Source organism: Pelophylax lessonae, assembly GCF_965119305.1.
Source record: "Pelophylax lessonae genome assembly, chromosome: 9".
NCBI lineage: Eukaryota > Metazoa > Chordata > Amphibia > Anura > Ranidae > Pelophylax > Pelophylax lessonae.
Window position 1 is genome coordinate 155,660,827 of NC_138776.1, and position 26,959 is coordinate 155,687,785.

Consider the following 26,959-nt stretch of genomic DNA (forward strand, 5'->3'; position numbering starts at 1 on the left):
CAGTTTGTTCAATTAAACTGTTAATAAACCCAGGACCCTGCATTCACTACATCTGTTCGGTCAGTAACCAGAACTCGAAATGCAATTTAAAAAATATATATATAAACTAATAACAAAAGGTGTATAATGAGAATCGGAAGGAGGCTCACACACACTAGCAGCGCTAATTAAAATAACTTGTATATAGAAACAATGAATCAAAAAATTATTCTCTGCAAATAAATGTCCATTCAAGGTGATATCCGCAAATGCTGAAGGATAAAGTTCTTATATTGAATAGGATCCTGGAGTGCAAGCCCGTGAACCCTCAGTGTCACTTCCTGTTTAGATGGACCACCGTCACCACACCTCAACAAAAAAACGTGCCCCCCTAGGTAGTAAAAACTCACCACAGGATGGGAACAGAAACGCCTTGTATGGGGTATAATTCCACAATGTGGTACACGAATTCCAGGTAAACACTCTCCGGATTGCCCAAACTCTGATATCAAATCAGGATTTCAATTCAGCATAAACTGCACCAGACACCTCAGAACATGTATGGGAAAAGAAAGGGGGAGGACCCATAGTGTGATTCCATAAACAACACTTTATTAGAATTCCCAATCCCCCATATAGGATACACTCACAATGTTAAAATTGAATAGTAGCATGTAGAATAAATGTGGAGTCCGTCGTGTGCTGGTAAACTCACCGCTATCTGTTTAGGGAAAGCCAGCTCTGGCTTTCCCTAAACAGATAGCGGTGAGTTTACCAGCACACGACGGACTCCACATTTATTCTACATGCTACTATTCAATTTTAACATTGTGAGTGTATCCTATATGGGGGATTGGGAATTCTAATAAAGTGTTGTTTATGGAATCACACTATGGGTCCTCCCCCTTTCTTTTCCCATACATGTTCTGAGGTGTCTGGTGCAGTTTATGCTGAATTGAAATCCTGATTTGATATCAGAGTTTGGGCAATCCGGAGAGTGTTTACCTGGAATTCGTGTACCACATTGTGGAATTATACCCCATACAAGGCGTTTCTGTTCCCATCCTGTGGTGAGTTTTTACTACCTAGGGGGGCACGTTTTTTTGTTGAGGTGTGGTGACGGTGGTCCATCTAAACAGGAAGTGACACTGAGGGTTCACGGGCTTGCACTCCAGGATCCTATTCAATATAAGAACTTTATCCTTCAGCATTTGCGGATATCACCTTGAATGGACACTTATTTGCAGAGAATAATTTTTTGATTCATTGTTTCTATATACAAGTTATTTTAATTAGCGCTGCTAGTGTGTGTGAGCCTCCTTCCGATTCTCATTATACACCTTTTGTTATCAATTGAATTTATAGCGGCTGCTTTGTATTTAGATTTTCTATTTTATATTAGCGCTGGGTTGAGTGGGTGGTTTTATACTTACTCCTATTTTCTATATATATATAAACTGCTAAATACCTTTGCTCATCAGCAGTATATAGCAGCCTTGTGACTTGTATCAGTTCCTAGTAAAGCTTGTAGGAGGACTTTTCATTCTCCCCTGATCCTCTGTCTGGACATTGCTGATTGGCCCTGTGCTGATCACATGCAGCCTGACTCCTAATGGTCTGTTCTATCAGGAGATGAGTTGGAGTCAGTTAAAGAAGAGTAGGATCAGAGAGACAGGATCACACAGCCTTTATACACAATGCAGCGGATTAACCCCTCAGGTTCCACAGTGAGTATAACAAGCATGCTTTACTGCATATACAGACTGATTTTACTGTTGTGAGTTTAGTAACACTTTAGGCTTTGGCAATTAAACCTGGAAGCTAATTACTTTCTATGCAGAAGTGAGCCTGATTTTTCAATCTCACTGTCCTTTAATATTTTAAAACCAAGAAAATGTTATTGTGGTAACATAATGCCCTCTGAAGTTTGCTCTTCCATAGTACAACACTCTCTTTTCAGGAACTGAAAAGCAGAAACAAGTTTACCCCACATCCAATCTTTAAGTACTTGAGAGAGAAATATAATAATGAATAACTATTGTCAAAGCTTAAAGCTGAACTCCCGAAATGAGACAAACTCTACACTTGCAATGGGCCTCTCCATGCACTGCAAGGATTAAACACTCCTTTAGTTTAGGGGTGCATGATTAAGGTGCATTACTTACCCTATTCCTGGCTCTGGAAGGCTCCAGAGCTGTTAGCAGGCTCCAGATATTGGGCGACCCCTCTGTTTAATCGCGCTCGGTCCAAGGCTATAAACTTGAGTGTGTACATGAGGAAGCAAGCATACAACCGTGACCCAAAGCTTCTTAGAGGGGACGCTACGGGGGTCAGGTTGTAAAGATTGAGAAAGCTGCCCAGAGCCAAAATTCAGGTAAGTGATACATCTTTATCTATGCACCCCAAGACTAAACAAACAATTGACCGTTGCAGTGCAGGGCCAGTTTGGGGGTTCCGCTGCAAGGATAGAGTTTTTCTCTCATTCCCAGACTTCAGGTTTCAATTAAAATGCAACTTGTACATTACATTACATGGTCTTGTTCAAATATTACACAAGCTCTGTACCTGTTACAAGCAACATTGTTTACCAGAAGGTAGTACTGAGACAAACTGTACACGCAGGATAAGAGCTCAGTATTTCAACTTGGGCTAAAGGTGATCTTGGGTCAAGGGCAGGGGTAAAGCATAACACAAATTTATAATGAGAGAAAACAGAAACCAATCTAAAGTATTTTGAAGTAATTGGACCACATTCCTAATCTATAAAATAAAAAATATGTTATATTATTTATGTTCATGTACTAATGCCCTGTTCAGGATTGTAATGAATACTGCCTGGACAAGTGGAGTTAACTTTTTTGTTAAGGACACTAATTGGGAGCCATATCCATTTTCAACATATAATGGGTAAAACCTGACAGATGTACATACAGTATGTACAGACATGTGGTAGTTTGTTTCCTTTTTTATGTTTCAGAAAGCCAAATGACAATCCTGCATAGTTGTAGAGCTTGTAACATGTTAAACGGGTTAAAGTGGTAATAAAGGCAGAATGTTTTTTACCTTAATGCATTCTATGCATTAAGCTAAAAAAAAAAAACCTTCAGGTGCAACTCCCCCCAGGCCCCCTTATAGTTACCTGAGTCTGATCCCAATTTAGCACTGTGCCCGAGAGCTGCATCACTACTCTCACTCCCTCTCCTCACTGGCTCAGAGGCAGCAGCAGGAGCCATTTGCTCCTGCTGATATTGACCCCATCCAATAAGGAAGGGGCAGGGCCAAGCAGCTCTGTGTGTTAATGGACACACACAGCGCAGCTCGGGATCGAGCCAGCACGAGTTCTCCCCTTAGCAAGTGGCCTACTATTGAGACACTAAGCCGGGTGGAGGAGCCAGGAGCGCCGGTGGGGGAATTGAGAAGAGGAGAATCGAGGTTGCAGGTAAATTGGAAATGTTTTTAAAAACACATTTTTTCCCTTTTACAATCACTTTAAGCATAGCTAAATGTTAGGGCAGAGGTAAAGTCTTAGGTTTGTTCACATTTTTAACTTTTTTTAAAGTTTCCCACCTAGTACATCAAACAACTAAAGTCAATGCTCTGGCACCTTCTGACTTTCGTGGCACATGAAATGCCCACTGACCTGAAGGACCCTGGAATAGTGTTTCTTTGTCCGTTTACCGAACAGTTCATGTACTAATTTGTTCAATCATAAAGCAAGAAGAGAAGTCATACATTCTTACAACATAGGCACAACATGGAAGACATTTCACAGCTTTGTCTTTTTACATGGTAAAGACCCACAAATGAAATTTAAGGCATGTTGCGGACAAGTATTGCTCTATGATGAGACTCATGATGAATTTCTGAGTATCTAACATGGATTGCACTGATCACAATAAATAAAAAGTGTCCTTTATTCATTTCAGTTTTGTAACCCTTCTGATCCAGGGAGTGAACCTGCTTACCTTTGTGTACACTCCAGGATAGCCCTTTCGTCCACACCCATAACCCCAGGATGTTATCCCTACAATGACCCAATGACCATTTGTGTTTTGGCACATGAGTGGGCCTCCACTGTCCCCCTGGCAGCTGTCTACCCGATTGTCTTCAGAGAGATTTCCAGCACAGATCATACGATTTGTAAATTTTCCCTTGTAGCGTAAAACACAGGACTCCTTGGGAAGTATTGGAATGGCACCTTGAAGAAGCGTCTTGGAGTAGGACGTTCCTGTGGTAAAAAAAAGTACAAATCTGGTTAGGCTGAAAAGATATAAAGAAGAAAGTTATTTAGGCAACATTTGTGTAATGCAAAATGAAATATGAATGTGAAAGTTTATCTAGAATTAAAGGTTGAGTCAGTCCTGGGTTTATTTATTTTTTGGATACTCTCTGCCAAAATTCCTGTCTGTCCAGGCTATCCTTCTTGAAGATTTTGGCTGCTCCCATCTAACCTTTTTGTGTTGCAACTACTCCCGCTGTATTCTACAGAACATAACATAGAGACTACAGTAGGTATTCAGATCAAGAAACTTAAGTTCAGAGATCTTGACCATAGTGTCCCTAGGGTGTCATAAATTAAATCAAATGGTATCAAATGGAAGGACTCACTATCATGAACCAAAAACTGCAATGTTTGTTGACCCTTTAATAAAGTTTGTTTTGCTTTATTTTAATAAACAAATCCTATATGCTATGTACTGTGACTGAAAAATAAAGCCCTAACTAGGGCCTTAGGCTATGCTGCTATACACCATTTCAAACAGCGCCAGGAATCAGCAGCTGTAGATGCCAATGGGGTTTAAGGCTGGCCATGCACGGTTCGAATCTCAGCCGGTTCAGCAGGAACTGACAAAGATTCCAACCGTTAATGAGCAGGCTGAATGTACCAAGATCAATCAACTTGGGTACAACCAGCCTGCTGGATTCTCTTGCAATTATTGCTAGCAGCTGCGATAGCCGATAGTGATATTCACTGTCTTCTCCCAGTGGGGGTGGCCTCCCCTGCCCTCCCTCCGGGAGAAGACAATGGCCAGGCAGGAGGGATTTCCGCCTCAATACTATCTGTTTTGATGGGGGAATCAAGCAAAGTTCTTTCTTGCAACCCATGGTTGCAGGAAAGAAATTCACTTAGTGTATGGCCAGCTTAATGCTGGAACTGATAGCTGCCAAGTGAGAGCTGGGATCTAGGGCGATTCTGCTATAGGTCACGCCAAAAGAGTGCCCTGTAGCTGTGGGCGCACAGATTATTGCTTCTGCAATGTGTTAAAAGAGCAAGTGATGTAAGTGCTCTGCAAGCTATAGAAGAATTTAGTTCTCATTTTCCGGTTTGAAAATAAACTCGTCCAAATCTCAGATACCCCCCCCCCCTCCCCTCCCACTTGTGTCCCGGACTCTCTCCCGCTGCAGAGAGTCGGAGCAATACGGTACCTGGGAATCACGGTCACGAGAACGCCCTCAGAATATATTATGGACAACATAGAACCAGTTATTACCCTTCTAAAGCAGCGAACACAGACTTGGGCACGGCTCCCCCTCGGGATCATGGGCAGAGTAAACCTCATTAAAATTGTTCTCTTACCCAAACTTCTTTATGTGTTCTGGCAATCCCCCATCCCAATTCCTCTTAAACTATTTAAAATCATTGACAATATTCTGAATTCCTTTGTGTGGAGCCATAAGCGTCACAAGTTGCCCTGGGCTACTCTGAAAAATCTGACCACACTTGGTGGGGTGGCGTTGCCGGACTTTCAATCATACTACATAGCATCCCAAATCTCCCATTTTTACTATTTTCACAAACTGGAGGCACTCTGCTACCAAACACTTGTTTATAAGAGGCCACACCAAACAGCTTATACCCCTATGCAGGTACTTTTATGGAGACGGGGACAAATGCCATTGACTACCGCTCGGGACAGGCTGCTACTGCACCAGACAGATTTGGGACATGGCCCTCAAAAACTGAAAGCCACCCACATCCATACTCGTACTCCTCAGTGGCACAACCCATGCCTGGGGGAGTTGATCTCTGTCCCAGACAGTAACATGTGGGTGGATAGGGGTCTACTATACTTAGGTCAAGTGTTATGTGCGACGGGTGTAAAAACATTTCAATCACTGAAAGAAGAATTCAATCTCCCCTCGCATATGCTTTTTAGGTATCTGCAGCTGAGACATGCACCACTGACCCAATTTTCTGTCCGTATTCCCTCTCTCTGTGACATACCTCTACTGGATATAGTGTTGGGTGACACCCACGTTAAACTGATATCTGCATTGTACACCGAATTGCGCAATACCGATGATACCCAGACAGTAGAGAGACTACAATCTCGATGGCTACCTGACACAGGCCCCCTAGATGAGTCGGAGTGGGATGATATCTTAGACAGCCCCAAGATAGCTTCACCTAAACTCTCAAATCGTATGACCCAACTCTGTATACAAGGCTGTGTACAAGGCCTATTTGACCCCGTCCGAACTTCGGCTCCCACTGTCCTAGGTGTCCAATGCAATTGCGCACTTTTGTACATCTTATCTGGACCTGCCTGGAAATCCAATCCTACTGGATACAAATCATAAGATTCCTGCATGACCATATGGGCTCCCCGCTACAGCTGTACCTTAGGTCCTGTGTCCTTAGACTATTACCTGATGCTGACATAGATACATTTTTTGCCATTTTCCTACAAGAGACTCTTTTTAGTGCACCTAAACTCATAGCTAAATCATGGCTACAAGCCCATACCCCTACCGTAAAAGAATGGATAGTGGGAGTAAACTCTACCCTTCGTTATAAAAGGCTGTATAGGTATAGAGGGTGTTCTGCCAAATTTGACAGGGTCTGGAATAGATGGTTGTAACTCTCACAGACCTGTAGCGATCAGGAACCTGGGTGAGGCGATTATAGCCTTAGCCCCACTGTTGCTATTGATCGGATGGATGGGACATTCCCCCCCGACTATTATGTTTTCCCTGTGATCACATCATTTCTTCTCCACGTATTTATCTCAGCTTTTACCACGTTCTCGACAGTTATGCCATACAGTTTTGTCCCCTTTCGTTATAGATGTACTCATGTGTAATATGTAACGATGTACCCTTTATGTGCTCCTTTGTTTTATATACCACGAATAAACTCGTTTTTTCAATAAAAAAAAAAAAAAAGAGCAAGTGATGTGACATCACAGCACTTCCTATGAATCTGGGTACTACAATATAGCTGAAGCAGCTTTGGCTTGTCTCCCCCTGAAGCAATAGATCACTTTATAAATCAGATTATAGTAATCTGTTATGGTCTCTTTGCAACCCTAATATAGTAAGCAGATTGGTGCCACAAAAAGCTTCAGAAGGAAGCTTTTTGTTGTCCCTCCGCTGACCATGCAATGTGTTAGAGGTGTGTGAACCACAAACATGCCTAAATAAAGGGTTATACACACAATGTGAATATAGGATGAACGATTGTCCATTTTGTTTGCATGCTAGTCTCCATATCGAAAATGAAGGGGTTACTTAATTTACGAAAATTTTCGTATGACAGAATACAACTTCAGAAGTGATGTAATGTAAGGCAATGTATTTGTCTTGTATTTTTGGATGAAAACTGTACTGATTAAACGAAAATCGTACGATCTGGTATCGTCCAAGAAAAATGTTCATGTTTGTCCCTTCATATAATTTTGGATGAACTGTCGTGATCAGCTCTCGAAAGCTGTGTACTAACGATCAGATAGTCGAAAGAAAGCGGTATTTTCTGTGCAATTTTCTGATCTTTGTGTACTAGGCTTAAGACTAAAAATAAAATGGCAGGTTAATCAGTTTACAAACTATGCGGACAGTTGCTTGATTGGAGTTCTGCTTTGACATTATGACAAATTTACCTGTGTCCCCCCATCCAGAGATAAAGCATGGCTTCTGATACGCTGCCTTCTCCTTCCTCTCAGGCAAACAGATGGGTAGAACATGTTCACTGAAGGCCAGACACTGGTGTTCCTTTCCCTGCACTCTCACCAATGCAATATCATTGTCATTGCTGCCAGAATGATACTTCTTGTGTACTGCAATCCTCTGTATAGGAAGTTCTCTTTCAAAGTCATCTTCGACACCAGTATGGTAATCACCTACTCTGAGGGAATATCTGTGTGGCTTCTCTCCAAACCTGAGGGATTCAAGAAATCATAAATTCATAACAGAATACACATACGGCTTCATGGACTGTGTGCCTGATAAACATAGCTAGGGGTCAGAAAATGTTCTATGATCTTAAGCTCCTGTATATCAAGTCACCTCCTGGCCCCTTTCCTGATGCAGGAAGTACACCACCACTCTGGTTTCTGATGGTATCAGAGCTTACTTGGTTGGATGATATCATGTCTCCAAATTACATGACTGTGTTCAGACCTAGAGATTGCCTTTTAGTCAATATATCTTGCTGGGGGTGGGCTATCAGAAGGTTTTGACAGATGGTCCTGAATGGGCAAAGTAACAATTTCTCGTTTAATGTGTTTGAATAGAGCTAATCCCGTTTTCTGGCTTGTGCTGTTCTTTAAAAAAAAATATTAAATTTTAATTGATTTAAAATGAACTCCAGACAGACATAAAACATAAAAAGATGCAGTTATATATCCATAAGATATCATTACAATCATTATGTGCAACTAGTATTAGTACTCAATGCCCAACTCTGGGAAATCTGAAACTTTTGAGCCTTCACTGCAAAGGTTAACTGCTTGTTTAGTCTAGGGAAGAGTAGTAGACTGTCCCCTGGTGCCCTTCATCTGTCTTAATGACATTGTGACCTTAGGCCATGGAGCATGGGGGAGCCCCAGCCCTCCTGCAAGAGAAAGTGTTTACAATTCCTGGAGTTCAACTTTAAATTTGTCCTTATACCAGCTTCCTGTAATTCCCTGCAAAGATCGCCTGATTTTAGGAAAGAATGTGCCAGAATAGAGCCAATCAGATAGTCAGTGCTGTATTTTGGCCTAGGCCAACAAGGCCCAGGCCTAGAGTGGCACTTTGCAGGGCGGCAGCAAAATAGCTGCCCCCACCTCCACCTGAAAGTCTATTGGCCACTGTTTGCTAGAGCCGGCTGGCATCTAGCAAACAGTAAAGTCACGGCCGTGACTCCCTGGCCCTGGCCATGATTCTAAATGGAGGAGGATTTCAACTTCCTCCTCCTACACACCTAGTGCTCGTGGGGCCCAAAGAGTCCTGCCGGTCCGGTGACAGTGGGATGCAGGGCAACAAAGCAAAATCCACCAATCCACCGCCGACAGCAGCTGCTGCTGCTGAGCTGCGGTGTCTTCACACAGTGAGTGGGAAGACGGCCGGCCCTGGAAGATGGCTAGAACTGAGAGCCTGCGAGGGAAAAGACCTCCACTGCCACGGCACTACCCTGTCCTAAGGAGCAGTGGTTGCAGCATCCCTGGTGCCTCCAAGAGCCTGCACTCCTTCTCAAAGGAGTCACATACACCTACTCATAGACAGGGGGGAACAGGAGGGACGGCATGCAGGGCTAGGGGTCTCCCACCCCCCCACCCACTCTCTCCCCCCTGCTCTCTCTCTCATCCCCCCTCTCTCTCTCTCTCTCTCTCTCTCATCCCCCTCTCTTACCCATCCCCCTCTCTCTATCCCACATCCTCTCACCCACCCCCCCTCTCTATCCCACCCCCTCTCATTCACCACCCCCCCTCTATCCCACCCCCCTCTCATGAGATCTCAGTGGTTCTTGCTGGGACTTGTAGTCCTTCGATTTTGGAGGGCGTTGCATCCGTTAAACAGGAAGGGGTGGGCAAATTTAAATAGGAGGGGGGCGCCCAATTTTAGTCTTGCCTAGGGCAGCACAAAACCAAAATACACCACTGCAGATAGTGCTACAGTGCACAAATGCTGTCAGTGTAACACACTGAACTTGCTTATCAGTGTATTTCTGCTCCTTCACTGCCCAATCAGTAAGCTGAGGGTGTTGTATCGAGCAAGGGAAGGATCTGCTTGTGTAAAATGAATATCTTGTGATCTAGACACCCATTCTAAACATTATAGTCAGATCCTCCACTAGATATACTGTATATAAATTAAACACTTTTAATCAAGTACTTGCTAAACTGGGTATCATTACGAACAGCGACAGTCAACTGCACTGAGCTCTGTTGTCATGTTCTAACTTTTCCTCCAATAAACTACTGAACTTCGTCTACTAATTATAAAACTAACCTGTGATTCTTTTAAACACAAGACTACCATAATGAGACTCACACTGGCCATCTAATGATTGTAGCATTTGTCAAAAAGGTATCCTTTAGAGGTGCTGTGAGGTTCTGTATTCTGCAGTACTGTGCATCGTAATATCTTGTCAATTCCCCACTGGGGCCTCATTGCTGTACTACATATGAAGAGGCTGCGAATACACAATAGAGCTTCACTCCATAAACCATGGGAAGTAAAAGAGACTAGCAAAATGTATTTAAAAAAGAAAGGGATGGATACATTCATATTTATTTAAGTGTATTTACATTTTTCACATATTTTAGTGTATAAGACTTCAGACTTTTAGGAAGAGCACTCAGCAAGCGAATACACGGCTCTGAAATACAACATAAAATATGTATAATGCTTTTGCATTTGGGCACTCAACTTCTTCAACAATTTTTCAGCTACTGAGGAACAAAATTATCCACAGACCTAAATGAGGCTGAACAGGTGTGTTTGGAGGCCAAATCTAAAACTCTTCATAGACGGAGAACCTCAAAGAACAAAGGGAACAAAACCAACAATCTAATGGTGGTTTCTCGGCAGGCACTTGTGGTTTTCCTGTGGTTAGGAACTAGAGGCTATGTCAAGTAATTTAGGAGTTATTTCAGATAACTGGCAATCCTGGTGTTCAGCATTTCAATTTGGGCCACTCAAAGTTCCCATTTGGCAGGGTATCCTTTTGCTTTGGAACCGTGTGAAACAAATGCAGGTTGTTCTCTAAACAGGGAAACATCATATATTTTTTGTATCAGATGCAGTGCTTTAAGTGGCCCAAAAGAGGTGCCGGTACTCTATTACAGCCTATAAATTTTGTCGCCCCCCACCCCACATCAGGGTCCCCACAGAGCACCCCCCTGGCCTGGACTGGGACTCCGGAGCAGGGGAACTCACTGGTGGTGACTGATCTGGCTCTGGAGTGGGAAATATTCTTGGGGGGGGGGGCAATTGAGGGCGCAGATGTCCAAAATGAGTGTACTGGTACGCTAAGGCGCACAGAGAAGAGCCATATTTGGAAGTGGCGGTACTGAGTACCAGTGCATACCGGCCCACTTAAAGCACTGATCAGATGTACTTTGCTTTTGTATTAGATGGCACATTTTGTGTTGTGTCTGTGGGTCCCCTGCTTTCTACTAACCTTTTAAAGCAGTGAGCAGCTGTTAAGGCCCAGCAACTGCTGATCAGTGTTGCTCCACATAGTAAACGTGTTTCTGTGTGAAATCCTTTAAGTCTAAGAGAAGCTTGCCATGGCCAAACCCCCCTATGGGAAGAAATCACAACACAAATATTAAATAAATTGACTGTCTTTTTATTGTAAATCATAATAATACTAATAGTGAAACAACAGCAAGGGTGTGCTATACCCATGCACCTAACCCACTATGACCTAAAACCTTAGTGAAGGCGAATATTAATACTAAGACTTTTTCATTAGGTTGAGCTCCACTCTGATGGCTGACTCTAACCCTAGATTCGCTACTGCCCAAGCCCGCTGGTCCTCTCTAGATATACAACTTACTGATTCTGACTGGTCTGAGTTCTGTAGTGCCTACAAAAACTCAGCAATCTCTCCAAGGGATAGAATATTTAATCATAGCCATCTCACGCCTGTTAGGTTATATAAAATGGGCATACACTCACATATGATTGTTTTAGGGGCTGTGGCTTACCTCATGCATTGCTTTTGCTCCTCTCCTATAGTCCAAACATTCTGATCTGAAGTTACCTCCTTTATTTCCATGGTCCTGGGTTTACCCAATATACTACATCCTAAAAATTGTCAACTGGGTGTTTTTAGAAAACTAACCACATCCAAGCATGTTAAATCTTTGTTACGAATGAGAAGTAGGATAGAAGTACTGGCTTATTAAACAACAAAGTGGCAACTTTCAACAATAAGAAGGACAATCATTCATCTAGGTAACACCGCTGCGGTAAGCTGGTCTGGTCCTGCTGTGGTGGATTCAGAGCAACCTAGATGAGTGCTTTTCCTTCTTACTGTTGTGAGTTGCCATTTTGTTGTTTAATAAAGCCATTACTGTTATGCTACACTTATGCCTCGTACACACGCAACGATTGTTGGCCGTGAATTTTCAGCCAACGTCCGATCGGCCGATTGTTGGCTTGTTAGTATGATGCTTCCGACAACCGACTTCGACTTTTCGGCCGAACAAAATCTGGTGTGCATGCTATAAAATTTTTGTTGGCCGTCAACAGAACGGCCGATTTTCCGTCAGTCAGTACAGATTTCGGCAGACAAAAATCTGATGAGCAAGACTGGGCATGCTCAGAGAAGAAAAACACACGGAAAGTAAACCAGAACATGACATCACTTCTGAAGTTGGTTTTTGTTGGCCGAGAAAATTTGTGTGCAGTCTAGAGCACATTTCAACCAACACAACAACACTGGACAAAAGACGGCCGATCGGTCGGCCAATAATCGTTGCGTGTGTACGAGGCATTAGAAGGCACTGCTTCTCATTTATCCACATACAGAGTTCCTTCTAGCTCTTCAATTAGTGGCAGCCACTGAGTCAAGCACCTGGGCATACTTGGATTTTCACAGGCCCCCATCCATGTACTGATAGCCCATATACTAATTGTGGACTGTTTTCTGCTAGTGCGCCAGATTTTATTTTCTTTGAGCCCTGCTGTGTTTTTATGCTATGAAAACAATACTCTTATCCTGGAAAGGGACGGTTCACCTTACACTTGGCTTAAACTGATCAACGACAGCTTTCCTCTGTACAAGCTTACAATTGAAATTAGAAGGAAACCAAAACTTTTTGATAGCCTATGGATTAAATGGGTGTCTAGCCTTCTTATGTTGACATCTCTAGATCCAGGATCTAAGTGATAACTTTGAATTGCTCCATTCTGCATGAAGGTACTGTTTGTTCTTTAAATTATGTTACTCACTATGTTTTTCAATTCCACATATTTGCGGTGAGCAAGTGAGACATTGGAGGCATCATGGATTGGATTTACTAAAACTGGAGCACTCAGAATCTGGTGCAGCTGAGCATGGTAGCCAATCAGCTTCTAAGTTAAGTTTGTTCAATTAATCTTTGAAAAAAAAAACTGGAAGCTGATTGGTTACTATGCAGAGCTGCACCAGATTTTGCACTCTCCAGTTTTAGTAAATCAACCCCCATGTGTTTGTTGTTTCTTGCTTTCTTGTTTTGTAACTTTGTATAATGTTTTTATGTCTTTTTCCAAAATCAATTAAAACATATCTTTAGGAAAAAATGTTTTTTTTATAATATAAAAGAGGTTTTGTCTCTGTGGCATAAAAACGTATGTAACATCTTCATGACGTATTTAATCAGAACAATGTGAAAAGCAACCAATCAGAAAGTATCTTTCACTGATCTGCCTTCAGGAAAATGGAACCTTGTTGTTTGCTGCTTATGGTTGATCAGACTTAGAACAAATTTGGCAAAATTTAAAAACATAGAAGGTGCAGCCACTATTGGTTTCACCAGGTCTCAATGAGACTTCCATCCAGCCTGCACTCCATAGGAAATGTAGTTATTTCATTATCCTAGTGTTTTTTTGTTCTTGGTGTGCACACAGCGTGCCATATAACAATTACAGGATCCACCTAATGTTTGGAATGGGAGAGTTGTGGCCATGTGTTCCCCACCTTTCCCCCAAAACAAGACTAAACAGAACTGTTAGCGATATGCACATTTTGGCTTTACTATGTCAAAAGTCAACAGCTAAGCCCTCCCATCCATCTTTAACCATTTCTAGTGGGCACTGACATGCAAAGAGCAGTTATATATTGCTACCAGAGGAATGACAGGCTGTAGTTGACAGCCTGGCTTCAGCTACTCTGTGCTGGGCAAGAGGCAAGATAGTGATGCTCAATGCGGGGAGTAAAAGTCTTTGGAGACAGGCTTATGTTTTGTATACAGGTTACAAACAAGATAGGTTCTGTAGGTTTGTTTTCAGGTTGAATGTTTGTTTGCAAGTTGGAACAGGTAAATTTTGTAAGTGTAACTCCAACCAAAAAAAAATATTTTTAAGTTTTTTTTGGATAGCATAGGGAGGGGTTAACACCCCTGTGACCAGGGCTGGGACAAGGGGTGGACAGAAGGGGTCTGCCCTGGGCGCAGTGTGTATTGTAGGGATAGGGGGCACTGCAAGTACCTTCTACTGTAAGGCTAACAGGAGTAGTGACAGCTGCATCACTTTTATCAGTGCTGGAAGCAGCAAGGAGAGGAGGAAAGAGCCGGAAGGAGGTGCAGGCTGTACTCTCTCTCCCCTTCTCCTCATAAGCTCGCACAAAATAGGGGGGCACAATTTGGCAACTTTGCCCCGGGCACTGAATAATCTTGTCAGGGCACTGCCTCTAACATTTGGTTTGCTGTCTGTGCCCCTGTTCAGAAGATTTCACTTCACTTTCTGTCCCTATGACAATTGGTTTTTGACAATTTTGGGTTGTCGTGCAAACAAAGATTAGTGTTAAAGCTTCAGTGGAGACCCCTTTTTCCCATGATAACTCTTACAGGAGTGGATTTTCCTTCCTAGGGGTAGATTTCCTCTCATTTCCTCTTTCCGTTTGTAGGTATGAGTTGTATGTAAGTCGGATGTATGTAACTCGGGGACCGCCTGTACTGATTATACACTAGCAATTTAATTATAGGTTTATACTTGGCAGAGGTTTCTGTAAACATTGGCAAAGGAAACTGTTGCTTTAAGTCTGTTGGTACACTTGAATTTTTGGCTTCTGCGCTGCTAGAATCTAGTCCATAAAAGGAGAGAAGACATACAGTATACAACACGGCAAGACAATTAAAAACAAGTGAGCAATGTCCAAAGCTAAATTTATAATTCTTTTGGGCTATAATAAAAGAATCCTTTATTTATCATCCTGTAATACAAATATGTTGAGAAGTTTTATGTTTTCAATTAAAATTATACTCCATCGGCACATCTTCATTTTACCAGCGTCTTACGGTCTCCTCACATTTTACCATGTTTGGTGCTAATCCAGAACGAATTGTATTCTGGGCAGAAGTGCTGGGCAGAAATAACATTAACATGTACTGATTTTATACACAGTCGCTTTGGCAGTAGGCAGAGATATCAAGAGGAGTGATAGAATGGTATTTCCTCATCCTGTAACAAACAATATAATCAGACCCATTACTATTCATACATACCTGACGGATTTGGATCCACCAACAATTCTCTTCTTTCGTCGAGTCACCAGACTAATACCACATAGGGCAGATTCTGCATCTAATTGATAAAAAGACATTTGATAAAGACACTCCTTATTACTTTCCTGTTTTTATCTAAAATGAAACATTTTTAGGATTCTTATGCCTTGTACACACAATGAGATTATCGGGTGATTGATCGTCTGTTTTTTTTTTTGCATGCTAGTCTCATATTCAAAAATGAAGAGTTTACTAAAGTTATGAAAATTCTCGTAAGACAGAATAAAAATGCAGAAGTGATGTAAGGGGTTATAGTGTATTTGTATTGTGTTTTTGAATGACAACTGCACTGATTAACCGGTTGCCGACCGCCGCATGACTACTTACTGCGGCGGTCAGCCCCGGCCAGGCAAAGTGACGTATATATACGTCACTAGCCTGGGAGCCAATAGTGGGCGGGCGCGCGCCGCTCCCGCCTCGGCTCGTTCACGGACACCTCCGTGCGTGTGACCGGCGGACCCGATGTCCGCCGGTCACTCGCGATCGTCCGCTGTGAAGGGAGAAAGGCAGGCGGCTAATGTAAACAAAGCCGCCTGTCATTCTTCCCTGTGTAAAAGCACTGATCTAACGGTCCTGCTATGTAGGACCATTTATCTGTGCTGTTACACACACAGCCACATCCCTGCACAGTAAGAACCCCCCCCCGAGGGACACACATAGTCACTGCATCTCTAATAACGTTAACCCCTTCCCTGCCAGTGTAATTTTTACAGTAACAGTGCATATGTATAGCACTGATTACTGTAGTAATGTCACTGGTACCCCCAAAAGTGTCAAAAATGTCAGTCAAGGGTCCGATCTGTCCGCCGCAATGTCATAGTACTGCAAAAAAAAAATCGCAGATCGCCGCCATTACTCGTTAAAAAAAAAAAACAACAAAAATGACAAAAATCTTTCCCTTAGTTAGTAAACGCAATAACTGTTGCGCAAACCAATCAAAATACGCTTATTGTGATTTTTTTTACCAAACATAGGTAGCAGAAAACAAATTGGCATAAAAATTTAAAAAAAATTTGATTTTTAAATTTTTTTGGGGGGAATTTCATATAAAAAAATGTGAAAAATAGTTATTTTTGCAAAATTGTCGCACTTTTTTGATTATAGCGCATGATCAAAAAATCGCACAGGTGATCAAATACCACCAAAAGAAAGCTCTATTTGTGGGAAAAAAAGTACGTCAAATTTGTTTAGGTACAGCGTCGCACGACCGCGAAATTGTCCGTTAAAGTCACGCAGTGCCGAATCGCAAAATACCCCCTGGTCAGGAAGGTGGTAAAATCTTCCAGGGGCTTAAGTGGTTAACTGTACTGATCTGGACCGGAGGGTTTTCCCCCTTAATGACCAGGCCATTGTTTGCGATACGGCATTGTGTTACTTTAACTGACAATTGCGTGGTCGAGCAAAATTGATGTCCTTTTTTTTCCCCACAAATAGAGCTTTTTTTTTGGTGGACTGGGGTTGGCCCTTCACAGGGCACTGGTGCACAAAGGAAGGACCATAAAGACATTAATGAGTGAGTGTCCTGACCTCAACCCGATAGAACACCTTGGGGATGAATTAGAGTGCAGACTGCGAGCCAGGTCTTGTCTTCAACTTCAGTGCCTGACCTCACAAATGCGCTTGTGGAAGAATGGTCAAACATTCCCATAGACACACTCCTAAACCTTGTGGACAGCCTTCCCAGAAGAGTTGAAGCTGTTATATCTGCAAAGGGTGGGCCAACTCAATATTGAACTCTACAGACTAAGACTGGGATGCCATTAAAGTTCATGTGCGTGTAAAGGCAGGCGTCCCAATACTTTTGGTAATATAGTGTATGAAGAAAGTATCTCTGTGGTTTGGGATATACAATATGACCTCATTTGCATGTGTCTCAAATACCTGGCTTGCTTTAATTCAAAACTCTTCATTTCAATCTTAAAAAGCCATTTTGCATAGCAGGTTTTACTAAACTAAAGAACCAAACAAACGGTTCTTATTTTAGACATTTAAATAAATATAGAATATATAGAAAATAGATAAATGAGGACCAGTATTACTGCACATTGATAAGTGCTGTAATTTCTGATTTATTATGCTGAATCTTCAACGTTCAAACTAGGTGACCTCTATTACATGACACTCAAAGTAAAGAAAACATTGGGGGGAGTCAATAAAGCTGCTGTGCCATTTTTCTGATGTTAATCCCTCTTGTTAATGTATTGCACCAAATATATGAAGCATTTGTGACAACTTTGTTTCTGACAGCGACTCATGCACCAAATTCAGGTAGTTCTAGAATGTGACACTTTTACATTGTGTTGCACTGAATGCACCAAATGTAAAGGCCCGTACACACGTACCGATCGTCGGCATACAAACGTCGGCGGACGAAAGATCTGCCGATTGTACGCTTGTTAGTATGGTGCCTCCGACAGCCGTCAGCGCACATTCTGCCGACAAGAGTCTGTCTTGCAAGCATTAAAATCTTTGTATGCCGACACCAGAGCGGCCGAATGTTCGCCAGTCAGTACAGAATTCGGACGACAGACCGCAGATTTGCAAGACTGGGCATGCTCAAAAAAGAAAAAACACAGGGAAAGTTAACCATTACATGACATCACTTCTGCAGTCGGCTGTAGTCGGCGGACAAAATTCTTGTGCTGTCTTTGCACTTTTCAACAGACACCGACAGCCCAGGGACAAAAGACGGCCGATCGTTCGCTGACGATCGGTACGTGTGTACGGGCCTTTAGACTTCTTTCACACAGAGGAGTTTTTAAATCGCTTTTGTGTTAAAAAAAAAAGTGCCTGAAAAGCTCAAGAAAAACGTTTCCCTTTAAATTCTACGTATGTGTTCACGCTTCCGTTGCAGTGTAAAAAATCCTGCTTGCCGTATTTTTGTAGCACTAAAAACGTTCCTCAATATTGAAATGAATGAGAGCCGAATCAAAAATGCCTCTAAAACACCTCAAAAACGCACACGCTAAGCATTTTTAGTGCAGCATTTGAGTCATACGTCCTTTAAAAAAACACACCACAAATGCTACGAAAGCGCAGCAAAAACGATTCATTAATGCATAGGCATTTTGCAGGCTGTTTTGATGCGAACCAGTAGCCTAAAAGTGGAGCTAATTAAGATCAACTCTCTTTTGGCGTACAGAGAGAAAAACTGGCTCTGACAGATTTTGCGAAAGTGTCTCGAGTGCATTCTAAAAGTGGCGCAGCATGAGCCAAATTCAAGTACAAGTTCTAAATGGGTACGGGTTCACAAAATCTGTCTGTGCCAGTCTTTATGAATTTTAGGGATTGGGTTTTCTTCTCCTCACTTAATTCAGATCAGTTCTAGGAATTTGAGCCATTTGAAGGTATTAACCAGCAGAATCTTTGGCACTTGGCCTATAAATCTCAATAGTGTAATGAAAAATTCTATACCTTTCAGTCCAATGATTTTCTTCTCTGCATAATCACATATAACACCAGCATCCTCGCTGTGCCAGCAGTTGTGGATCCCACTGTCCTGCTTTCTGCATTCTGCCAGTGTGTTCTCTGTGCCGTTGCAGTCTACATTATCCAGGTGAATAGGACCTAGTCCTTCACCAAAGTAAGCCATTGTCCTGGCTTTGGCAGGCCCCCTAAATATAAAAAAAATATATTTTTTTAGATCTTTTTGCTCTTGAAACAACATTGCTCATCAGTTGCGCTATCTACCTAATGCTGCACCATGTTTGCAAGAACAATACCACTGGGGGTGATTTACTAAAAAATGGAGAGAGCAAAATCTTGTCCAGCTGTGCATGGTAGCCAATCAGCTTCTAACTTCAGCTTGTTCTATTAAAGCGGAGTTCCACCCAAAAGTGGACATTCCACTTATCTGTCTCCTCCCCCTCTCCAGTGCCACATTTGGCACCTTTTGAGGGGAGGGGGAGTGGGTACCTGTTTTTGACAGGTACCCTGCCCTCACTCCCGTTGGACCTTGCCGCGGCGTGGTATGTCAGAAGTTCAGCGCCTTCTCCTCCCTCCTCCTTCCCCTGCTGCCGGGCCAGTAAGGGAGCGCAGCGCGCTTCGCACATGCGCAGCAGGGACCCGGCCGTGAAGCCGCAAGGCTTCACATCCGGGCTCCCTCACCGGCAATGGCGGCGGCAGCACCCAACAGCCGATGGAAACATCGGCTGCGGTTCCGACATCACTGGATTCCAGGACAGGTAAGTGTCCTAATATTAAAAGTCAGCAGCTACAGTATGTGCAGCTGCTAAATTTTAATTATTGGAGGGGGAGGCTGGAACACGCTTTAAGCTTTGACAACAAAATTTAAAGCTGATTGGTTTCTATGCTGAGCTTCACCAGATTTTGCACTCTCCAGTTTCAGTAAATTAACCCCACAGTGTACTAAATAGCTAAAACAAACATACACCATCTGTGGCTTTCAATTATAGAGAGGCGACTCCACAGCAGGGAGTAATCCAACAAGTGGTCCTGGCCTATAGCAAGCCTCAGATATTGCACATGAAGGGGGTGATGTAGGCAAATTGGGAAATCACTCTCAGTGTAATGCTAAAGATTAACCTTATTGGCAGAGATGTGTGAATTACTGTTATTGGGCAGTTTTTGAATTGTTTTTACATTACACTCTTGTCACTTGCTGAGCACATATCCCATTATTTTTGCTATAGATTAGCCAATAGTACATGAACAGGAGTTGGATGGGGTTACAATTCGGTTGTTCACTTTTCAAAGGAAGTTTCACTTTGCAAGGGAATTTTCCCCGGAGCTTAGTGACAAAATTCACTTTGCAAAAAATATCGGGGAAAATGAACAAAAAAAAAAAAAAAGCAGTATTTTTGCTTGCACATGATTGGATGATGGAAGTCAGCAGAGCTTCGCCTCATTCACCAAGCTAATGGAAAGTTCTCTTGCAAGGTAAACAGCCTTTTTGTCTTTAGTAAATCTGTCCCATCATTTTTTAAACATTGATATAGGTATACATATGTGTGTTTTTTTTTTTTAATAAAGATCATAAATATATATTTGTTATTTTAATTACTGTTTACGTCATGGTGACTGACGAACCTTTAGACCGCATTCACATTGATCCGACTTGGACCGCGACTTGTCAGCCTGACAAGTCGCAGTCCGTCACGCTCCCATTGTGTAGTACAGGAGCCGTTCTAATAGGAGCGACACAAGTCGCTCCGACTTAGGAAAAGGGTCCTGTACTACTTCGGGGCGACCTGGAGGCGATTTGCATAGACATTAATTTTATGAAGTCCGTGCAAGTCGCGCCGCACGCGACTTCACGGGTCGCCCCCTAAGTCGGAGCGACCTAGTGTGAACCGACACTTACACCTAAACTTCTAGTTTCTTGTTTATTATGAAGAAGACAGTCTCTATATGAGATATATTTTTTCTGATTTCTTAGCATATTATTTGTTGCGTCCCCAAACTTCCATGAGTGGTCTATTTCCATATATTTGTTTTCTACTGTACAATAAATTCATAATGTTTGGGGTCAGTGTTGGATGTGCCACATGTGGACCTCCATATGAATGTAAAAAAAGTCTGTTTATCATTGCAAGAAAATGCAAATTGTAGATACATACTGTATAGTATATATTGTGCATCTATCAGCATAGATGTGGTTTTCTGGCATTGAGAGGAATAATGTGTCTGCACAGATGTTTCAAATGCCCCCATGCAAAATCATGTCAGATGGATAGGTTTTAAATGCCAGTAAACTAAGAAAAATATTTTGTTTCTTCCAGGGCCCTATATGTTGCCTATACACTTCTGGCATTATGTTTTTTTTTATCATTGTCAGATAAAAAACACTAAATAACGTTGCACATGCTGTTAAATTATACCAATATTAAACAAGATAAGGAAAGAAGTAAATAGATAAAAATACAAAACAAAAAAAAAAAGAAAAAATTGGACTTTTGAAGCCACAAAAGGAGGGATATCCCGGAGGAATTTGGAAGCCACAAAAGGAGGGATAATCAAAATTGTATAAAATGCATACTTTTTATTCAATCCACGAAAAAGATAAAAATCATTTACATAAAGACGAACCAATACAAGTTAAAACATATTCCTATTGGGAATATTAGTAGTAAATACAAGAGGTCCAAATGTGTAGTGCACATTTGGACCTCTTGTATTTACTAATATTCCCAATAGAAATATTTTTTAACTTGTATTGGTTCGTCTTTATGTAAATGATTTTTATCTTTTTCTTGGATTGAATAAAAAGTATGCATTTTATACCATTTTTATTATTTCTCCTTTTGTGGCCTCAAAAGTCCAATTTTTTCTTTTTTTTTTTTTTTCTCTATTTAGGCAACCATGGATGATGGCCATATGGATCACGGTTATTTTTCTATAGATAAAAATACAAGTAATCTGATGTCATTCAATATATTTGTATTAGAGATCTTATTAAAACAATAAACAGAACTGACATTTAAAATAAAAATCCAGTTATTTTTTTTATTTAGGGAAAGGTTAGCGTTTTTAGTCTATGTTGTTTTATTACTCAGTGTCTCTTTTAGGGACCTTTTAACTTTCTACCCTGAAGACTACTATGGCAAGGCTGTGAAATTAACTTCCTGTCTCTGAAAATAAACTTCTGCTATACCTTGCTCTACAGCCCCACATTTCCTGAAGAGTCGGGTTTTTACCCTAAATGGTTCATAGCAAGCCAATCACCTGTGGCCAAGCTGCCGGCAGACTACCACCGCATCCTTGTCTGTCCAGCCATCATCACACACACTGCCCCACTCTCCATTGAGGAATATCTCCACTCTGCCTTCCTTGGTGCTCTCCCCATCCATCAAACGAACTGGAGGCCCTAAAACCATTAATAATATTAAGAGATTCATTGACAACCCATCTAAAATGAAAAGATGGTTAGATAAAGACAATAGATGGATAATTTATAAAGGAATGGTAGATAGATAGATAGATAGATAGATAGATAGATAGATAGATAGATAGATAGATAGATAGATAGATAGATAGATAGATAGATAGATAGATAGATAGATTTGATTAGATAGATAGATAGATAGATAGATAGATAGATAGATAGATAGATAGATAGATAGATAGATAGATAGATAGATAGATAGATAGATAAGATAGATTTGATTAGATAGAGAGATAGAGAGATAGAGAAATAGAGACAGACAGACAGACAGACAGACAGACAGATAGATAGATGGTATGCAATTGTGATTTGCCATGTTGACCATTTAAAAAAAAAAAAATCTTTTGGAAACTATGCAGTGAGATTAAACAAAAATGCAGAAACGTAAGTCAGAATGATCTGTTATGTGATAGAAACAATTCAACAAGTACACAGCTTGATGAATTAGTAAAGACAGAAAAAGTAGAGGCCCTGGTATAAATAGAATTTTCATGTCTATTTTATCCAAAATAATTAAGTTTTGATCTCTCTGATAAGTAATGTAGAATACTACCTGTTGGCAATATTTCAATGATGTCATTGGTGTCATTGGAGCACTGTACTCCCACATCCTCAGAATGAGAGCAGTCGTGCTGGCCCCAGGTACTACGTGTACAGTCCACTAGAGCGCGCTCTTTGCCTGTGCAAGACACATCGTCCAGAAGGATCAGCCCTTCTCCAGCTCCATACTCCAACTTTGATGCCAAACTAGAAGGACCACTGCAAGGCAAATAACTCATTGGAATAAAATATTATATTGCTGGGTGTGCAAGAAATATTATTTTACTTCTCCCTGTTTTCCAGCAAACATTTAACAGTTTTCTATTTACAGTATATATTATACATACAAACAAGCACTTGTTGAACATATGCACTGCATTATACAGTATATATTTGCTAAGCTTTTAATGCCTCTAGAACTGTATTATTGATGACATGTGATAAATACCTGTAACCAAGCTGACTGCAGACCACCTGGGCATTGAGTTCAGTCCATCCATCATCACATACTGTACCCCAGTCTCCCTTATAAAATACTTCCAATCTTCCTTCACCAGCCTCTTTCCCTCCAGTCAATCTCAGTGCACCATCTGAAATAAATGTACAGTTACATAAATAAATACATTATAACCAAGAAACACGTGTGCATTATTAGATCATTTACATGCATGTCAAACTGCTCACAACATGCATGATATATGGTAACAGAATGTATTATTTAGCACAGGTGAAACCTTTTATCCAACTTCTATATTATTCAATTATTGTTTGTTTTGTTTGTTTTTTTTTTTTAAACCCAGTATACTGGGAAAGAGGGGTGAACAAATGCACATAGTAACAGTATACTCATATTTATGGTCAGCATAACTGGGGGGCACGGCTAGGGTGTAGTCTTTGTGCAAAAATTCTGTCTCTCTTTCTCGTCTTAAAAAAAAAAGGTATACGTTTCAGAGGCATTTAAGCAAACCATAACGTAAAAGTATACGCAAAAGTGAATTAAAGCTGAACTCCAGCTTTCTGTGGACCAAGCTAGTCCAACTTTGTTCCTGGACAAGCTCATCTAGAGCCCAGGGCAAAGATTCCAAATTTTTCCATAAAAACTGAGCACTAATGTGCATGCTTATCCCCTAAGCATAAACTCCTCTTCCTCCCAGTACAAAACAACTCCCCTGCTGAAATTTTCTCATTCCCAGAAAAAATCTTCCCCCCCCAGCTAAAATCCAAATTTCCTCCTCCTAGAAGAAACCCCTCAAATGTCCTCTCCGAGCCCAATACCCACCCTCACTCCAAATCACCCCCCCCCCCCAGAACAAATTCCTCATACTAGCACAAATCCCTCCCGTCCAAAGGTCCCCTCTTACCACAAAACCCCCCAATCTTTCATAATAGCACAAGGTTCCCCCTCCTCCCCAAAAAAAAATAAAAATAAATACAATTTCCCCTTCTAAAACAAATCCCTTCCCTCCTCTACCATATCAGCCTTTCTAGCACATAGACCCCCCCCCCAAATCCCCCTTCTAGTACAAATCCTGTTCCCCCCTTCCAACACAAATACTCCTAAATCATCACTCTAAGCACACCTCCCCGAATTTCAACCTCCTAGAACCATTCTTACCCCCTGCCCCCCCCCCCACTAATTTTCTCCTCCTAACACAAATCCCCTCCCCCCAATCTCCTCGTGGTACCCCCCCACCTCACATGACACCACACTGCCCAGTGCAGTCGCCCCTCCTGCCCCTCCTGCCCACCCCTTGTCCCGGCCCTGGCCAAATAAGCTATTACCTTTACTAACAGATGTGTCTTTCGTGAGCGCAGTATAAACTGTATGTAGCATTAGCTCCATACAGTATACAGCACTGTTTTCTTGCAGTGTGACAGGGACTTTACATTATAAAATACAAAGTTACCTGTGAAATGCTGAGCATCACTCAGCCTAATTCGATTTTGTTCCAGGAATGAGACGAGAAATCCCCATACCGCAGCCGGAACACAGCGCTGTATACTCTATGTAGTTAATGCTGCATACAGTTTATAAAGTGCTCACAGTGGGCACATCTGTTAGTGAAAGTAATAGTTTGTTTGGACCAACTTGGTCCAATCAAAGTATTTGAGAAGCAGAAAACTAAAGTTTAGCTTTAACCTCTTGTCTGTCAAGGTATATTTATAAATGGAATGGTAAAAAAGTGGTGAAATGAAGCTGACAGTTTCTGCTGCTGCTGTGAGCCTGGTACCGGCTTTAGGAGCTGGCAAAGAGCTTTCTAATAAAAGTGGTTATTAAATTAATGAGGTTATCAAAGAGCTTGTTGGCCCCCGTGAGATAGCAATAAAGTAAAAAAAAAAAAAATGATATAATAATAATAAAAATATTAATAAATAAAAATAATTACAAGCATTATTTTTAAACCACCTTTTACACATCCCATATAAAAAGCAAAGTCTAGGGCGAGCATGTGTATATAAAAATCAATTGCGCTGCACAGGTAAGGTATCCTTGCAAATGTCAAAGTGAGAGAAAGAGTTCTAGGGCCATAGTTCACGGTTAACTCTAAACTGATAACCTGATAACCTCTAATCCACCATTCATTTTTTATTGCGATTCCACAGGCAAGCACAACTTTAAGGCCTAACATATTTGGTGTCTATTCACTCAATGCAACCCCATCTTTTATATATATTTTTTAAATTCTTTTTATTGAGTATTTAAAAGAGTAAGGGTCCTTTCACACGGCCGCTCCGTGTGTCCGCAAATCATCCTATTTTTTGCGGATGATTTGCGGACATAATGTAAGTGAATGGCACTGCGGATGTCAGCGGAATACCCTCCGCTGACATCCGATTTTCCTCCTTTCAGTTCTGTTCCGTTTTTTGGAATGGAACAGAACCCTATTTTTTCATCCGTGTAAAAAACGGAAAGGAAGGAAAATCGGATGTCAGCGGTGTCATCCGCTGACTTCCGCAATGCCATAGACTTACATTATGTCCGCATATCATCCGCAAACGGATGGGATGATATGCGGACACACGGAGCGGATGACACAAATATCATCCGCTCCGTAAAAAAAAAAAAAAAAGTCCCGCAGCGGACTAAAGCAGCGGAGCGGCCGTGTGAAAGGACCCTAAGATACAAAACAGAGCCTAATGGACACACCCAGGCTTGAAACATAGACATGAACACAGCTTAGAACAAACAATAACACTAGTGCCTAAACTGGCACTAAAAAACAAAAAAGAACACCCGAAAACATTAGTACGCTTCAGAAAACCTTGAGGACACCTGCAAAATGTCAGGAAATAAAGAAAAATAAAACGCCTACTTCCCATAAAAAGTAACAGGCATGGCTCATACTGTATGTTTCACTCGTATCACAAACTCAGGGGATAGGCTACTTAGTCAGAAAGATCGGGGTCTGCGTTAGAGGAAGGGGCTTCAATCCAGATGTCCCACACTTTGTGAAACTTTTTAGGGCAAGTAGGTGGCCTTATATAGAGTCAGAGTAGAATTGACCAATAGATTGTAAGCTCTAACGAGCAGGGCCCTCCTGTATTGAATTGTATTGTAACTGTATTATCTTCCCTCATATTGTAAAGCACTGCGCAAACTGAGACCCTAGGGAATAAAACGGCGATTTTTGCAATTTTTTATGTCACATGGTATTTGCGGTATGTGCACAGCGCCCCTGTGTGTTCCCGGGGGAAGGGAGAGAAAATGCACACCTCTGGTCTGAGAGGAAATCTGAGACTATACAAGGAAGAAAAGAACATTCCTGAGAGGACAATCCTGATCACCAAGAAAAGAGAAGTGGCACAGAGGTGTACACTACCGGATGTGACAGCCTGAGGCCAGTGGAGTGTTACCGTGTCTTTGGAGGGTTGGAACGGCCAATATTGCTGGATGATACACAGTAGCCTACTGTGACCTCCTGTAATAGGAGGTCTATGCTCTCTGGTAAGAGTACATCTTGTATGTGGTGAAGGGGACCCATTTGAACCTGGAGCACAGAAATATTTCTTTACCTATTATCACAACCCTTGGAATTTTCACTTATGTTATGAGTTT

The 26,959-nt window shown here is 41.6% G+C and overlaps 1 protein-coding gene across 1 annotated transcript in view; it reads right to left on the bottom strand.

Moving 5' to 3' along the window:
* Window positions 1–3,431: 3,431 nt before the first annotated feature.
* The window catches only part of LOC309563142 (neurotrypsin-like), a 72,517-nt gene continuing 48,989 nt past the window's right edge, over window positions 3,432–26,959 (bottom strand). Inside the window, exons 8-15 of the mRNA XM_082267468.1 lie at window positions 23,351–23,492; window positions 22,916–23,121; window positions 22,143–22,284; window positions 18,873–19,072; window positions 15,399–15,477; window positions 11,366–11,488; window positions 7,860–8,137; window positions 3,432–4,207 (exon numbers count right to left, since the gene is read on the bottom strand). Coding sequence (XP_082123594.1) covers window positions 3,897–4,207; window positions 7,860–8,137; window positions 11,366–11,488; window positions 15,399–15,477; window positions 18,873–19,072; window positions 22,143–22,284; window positions 22,916–23,121; window positions 23,351–23,492 — 1,481 coding nt within the window. The 3' untranslated portion in view covers window positions 3,432–3,896. The remainder of the gene's footprint in view (window positions 4,208–7,859; window positions 8,138–11,365; window positions 11,489–15,398; window positions 15,478–18,872; window positions 19,073–22,142; window positions 22,285–22,915; window positions 23,122–23,350; window positions 23,493–26,959) is intronic.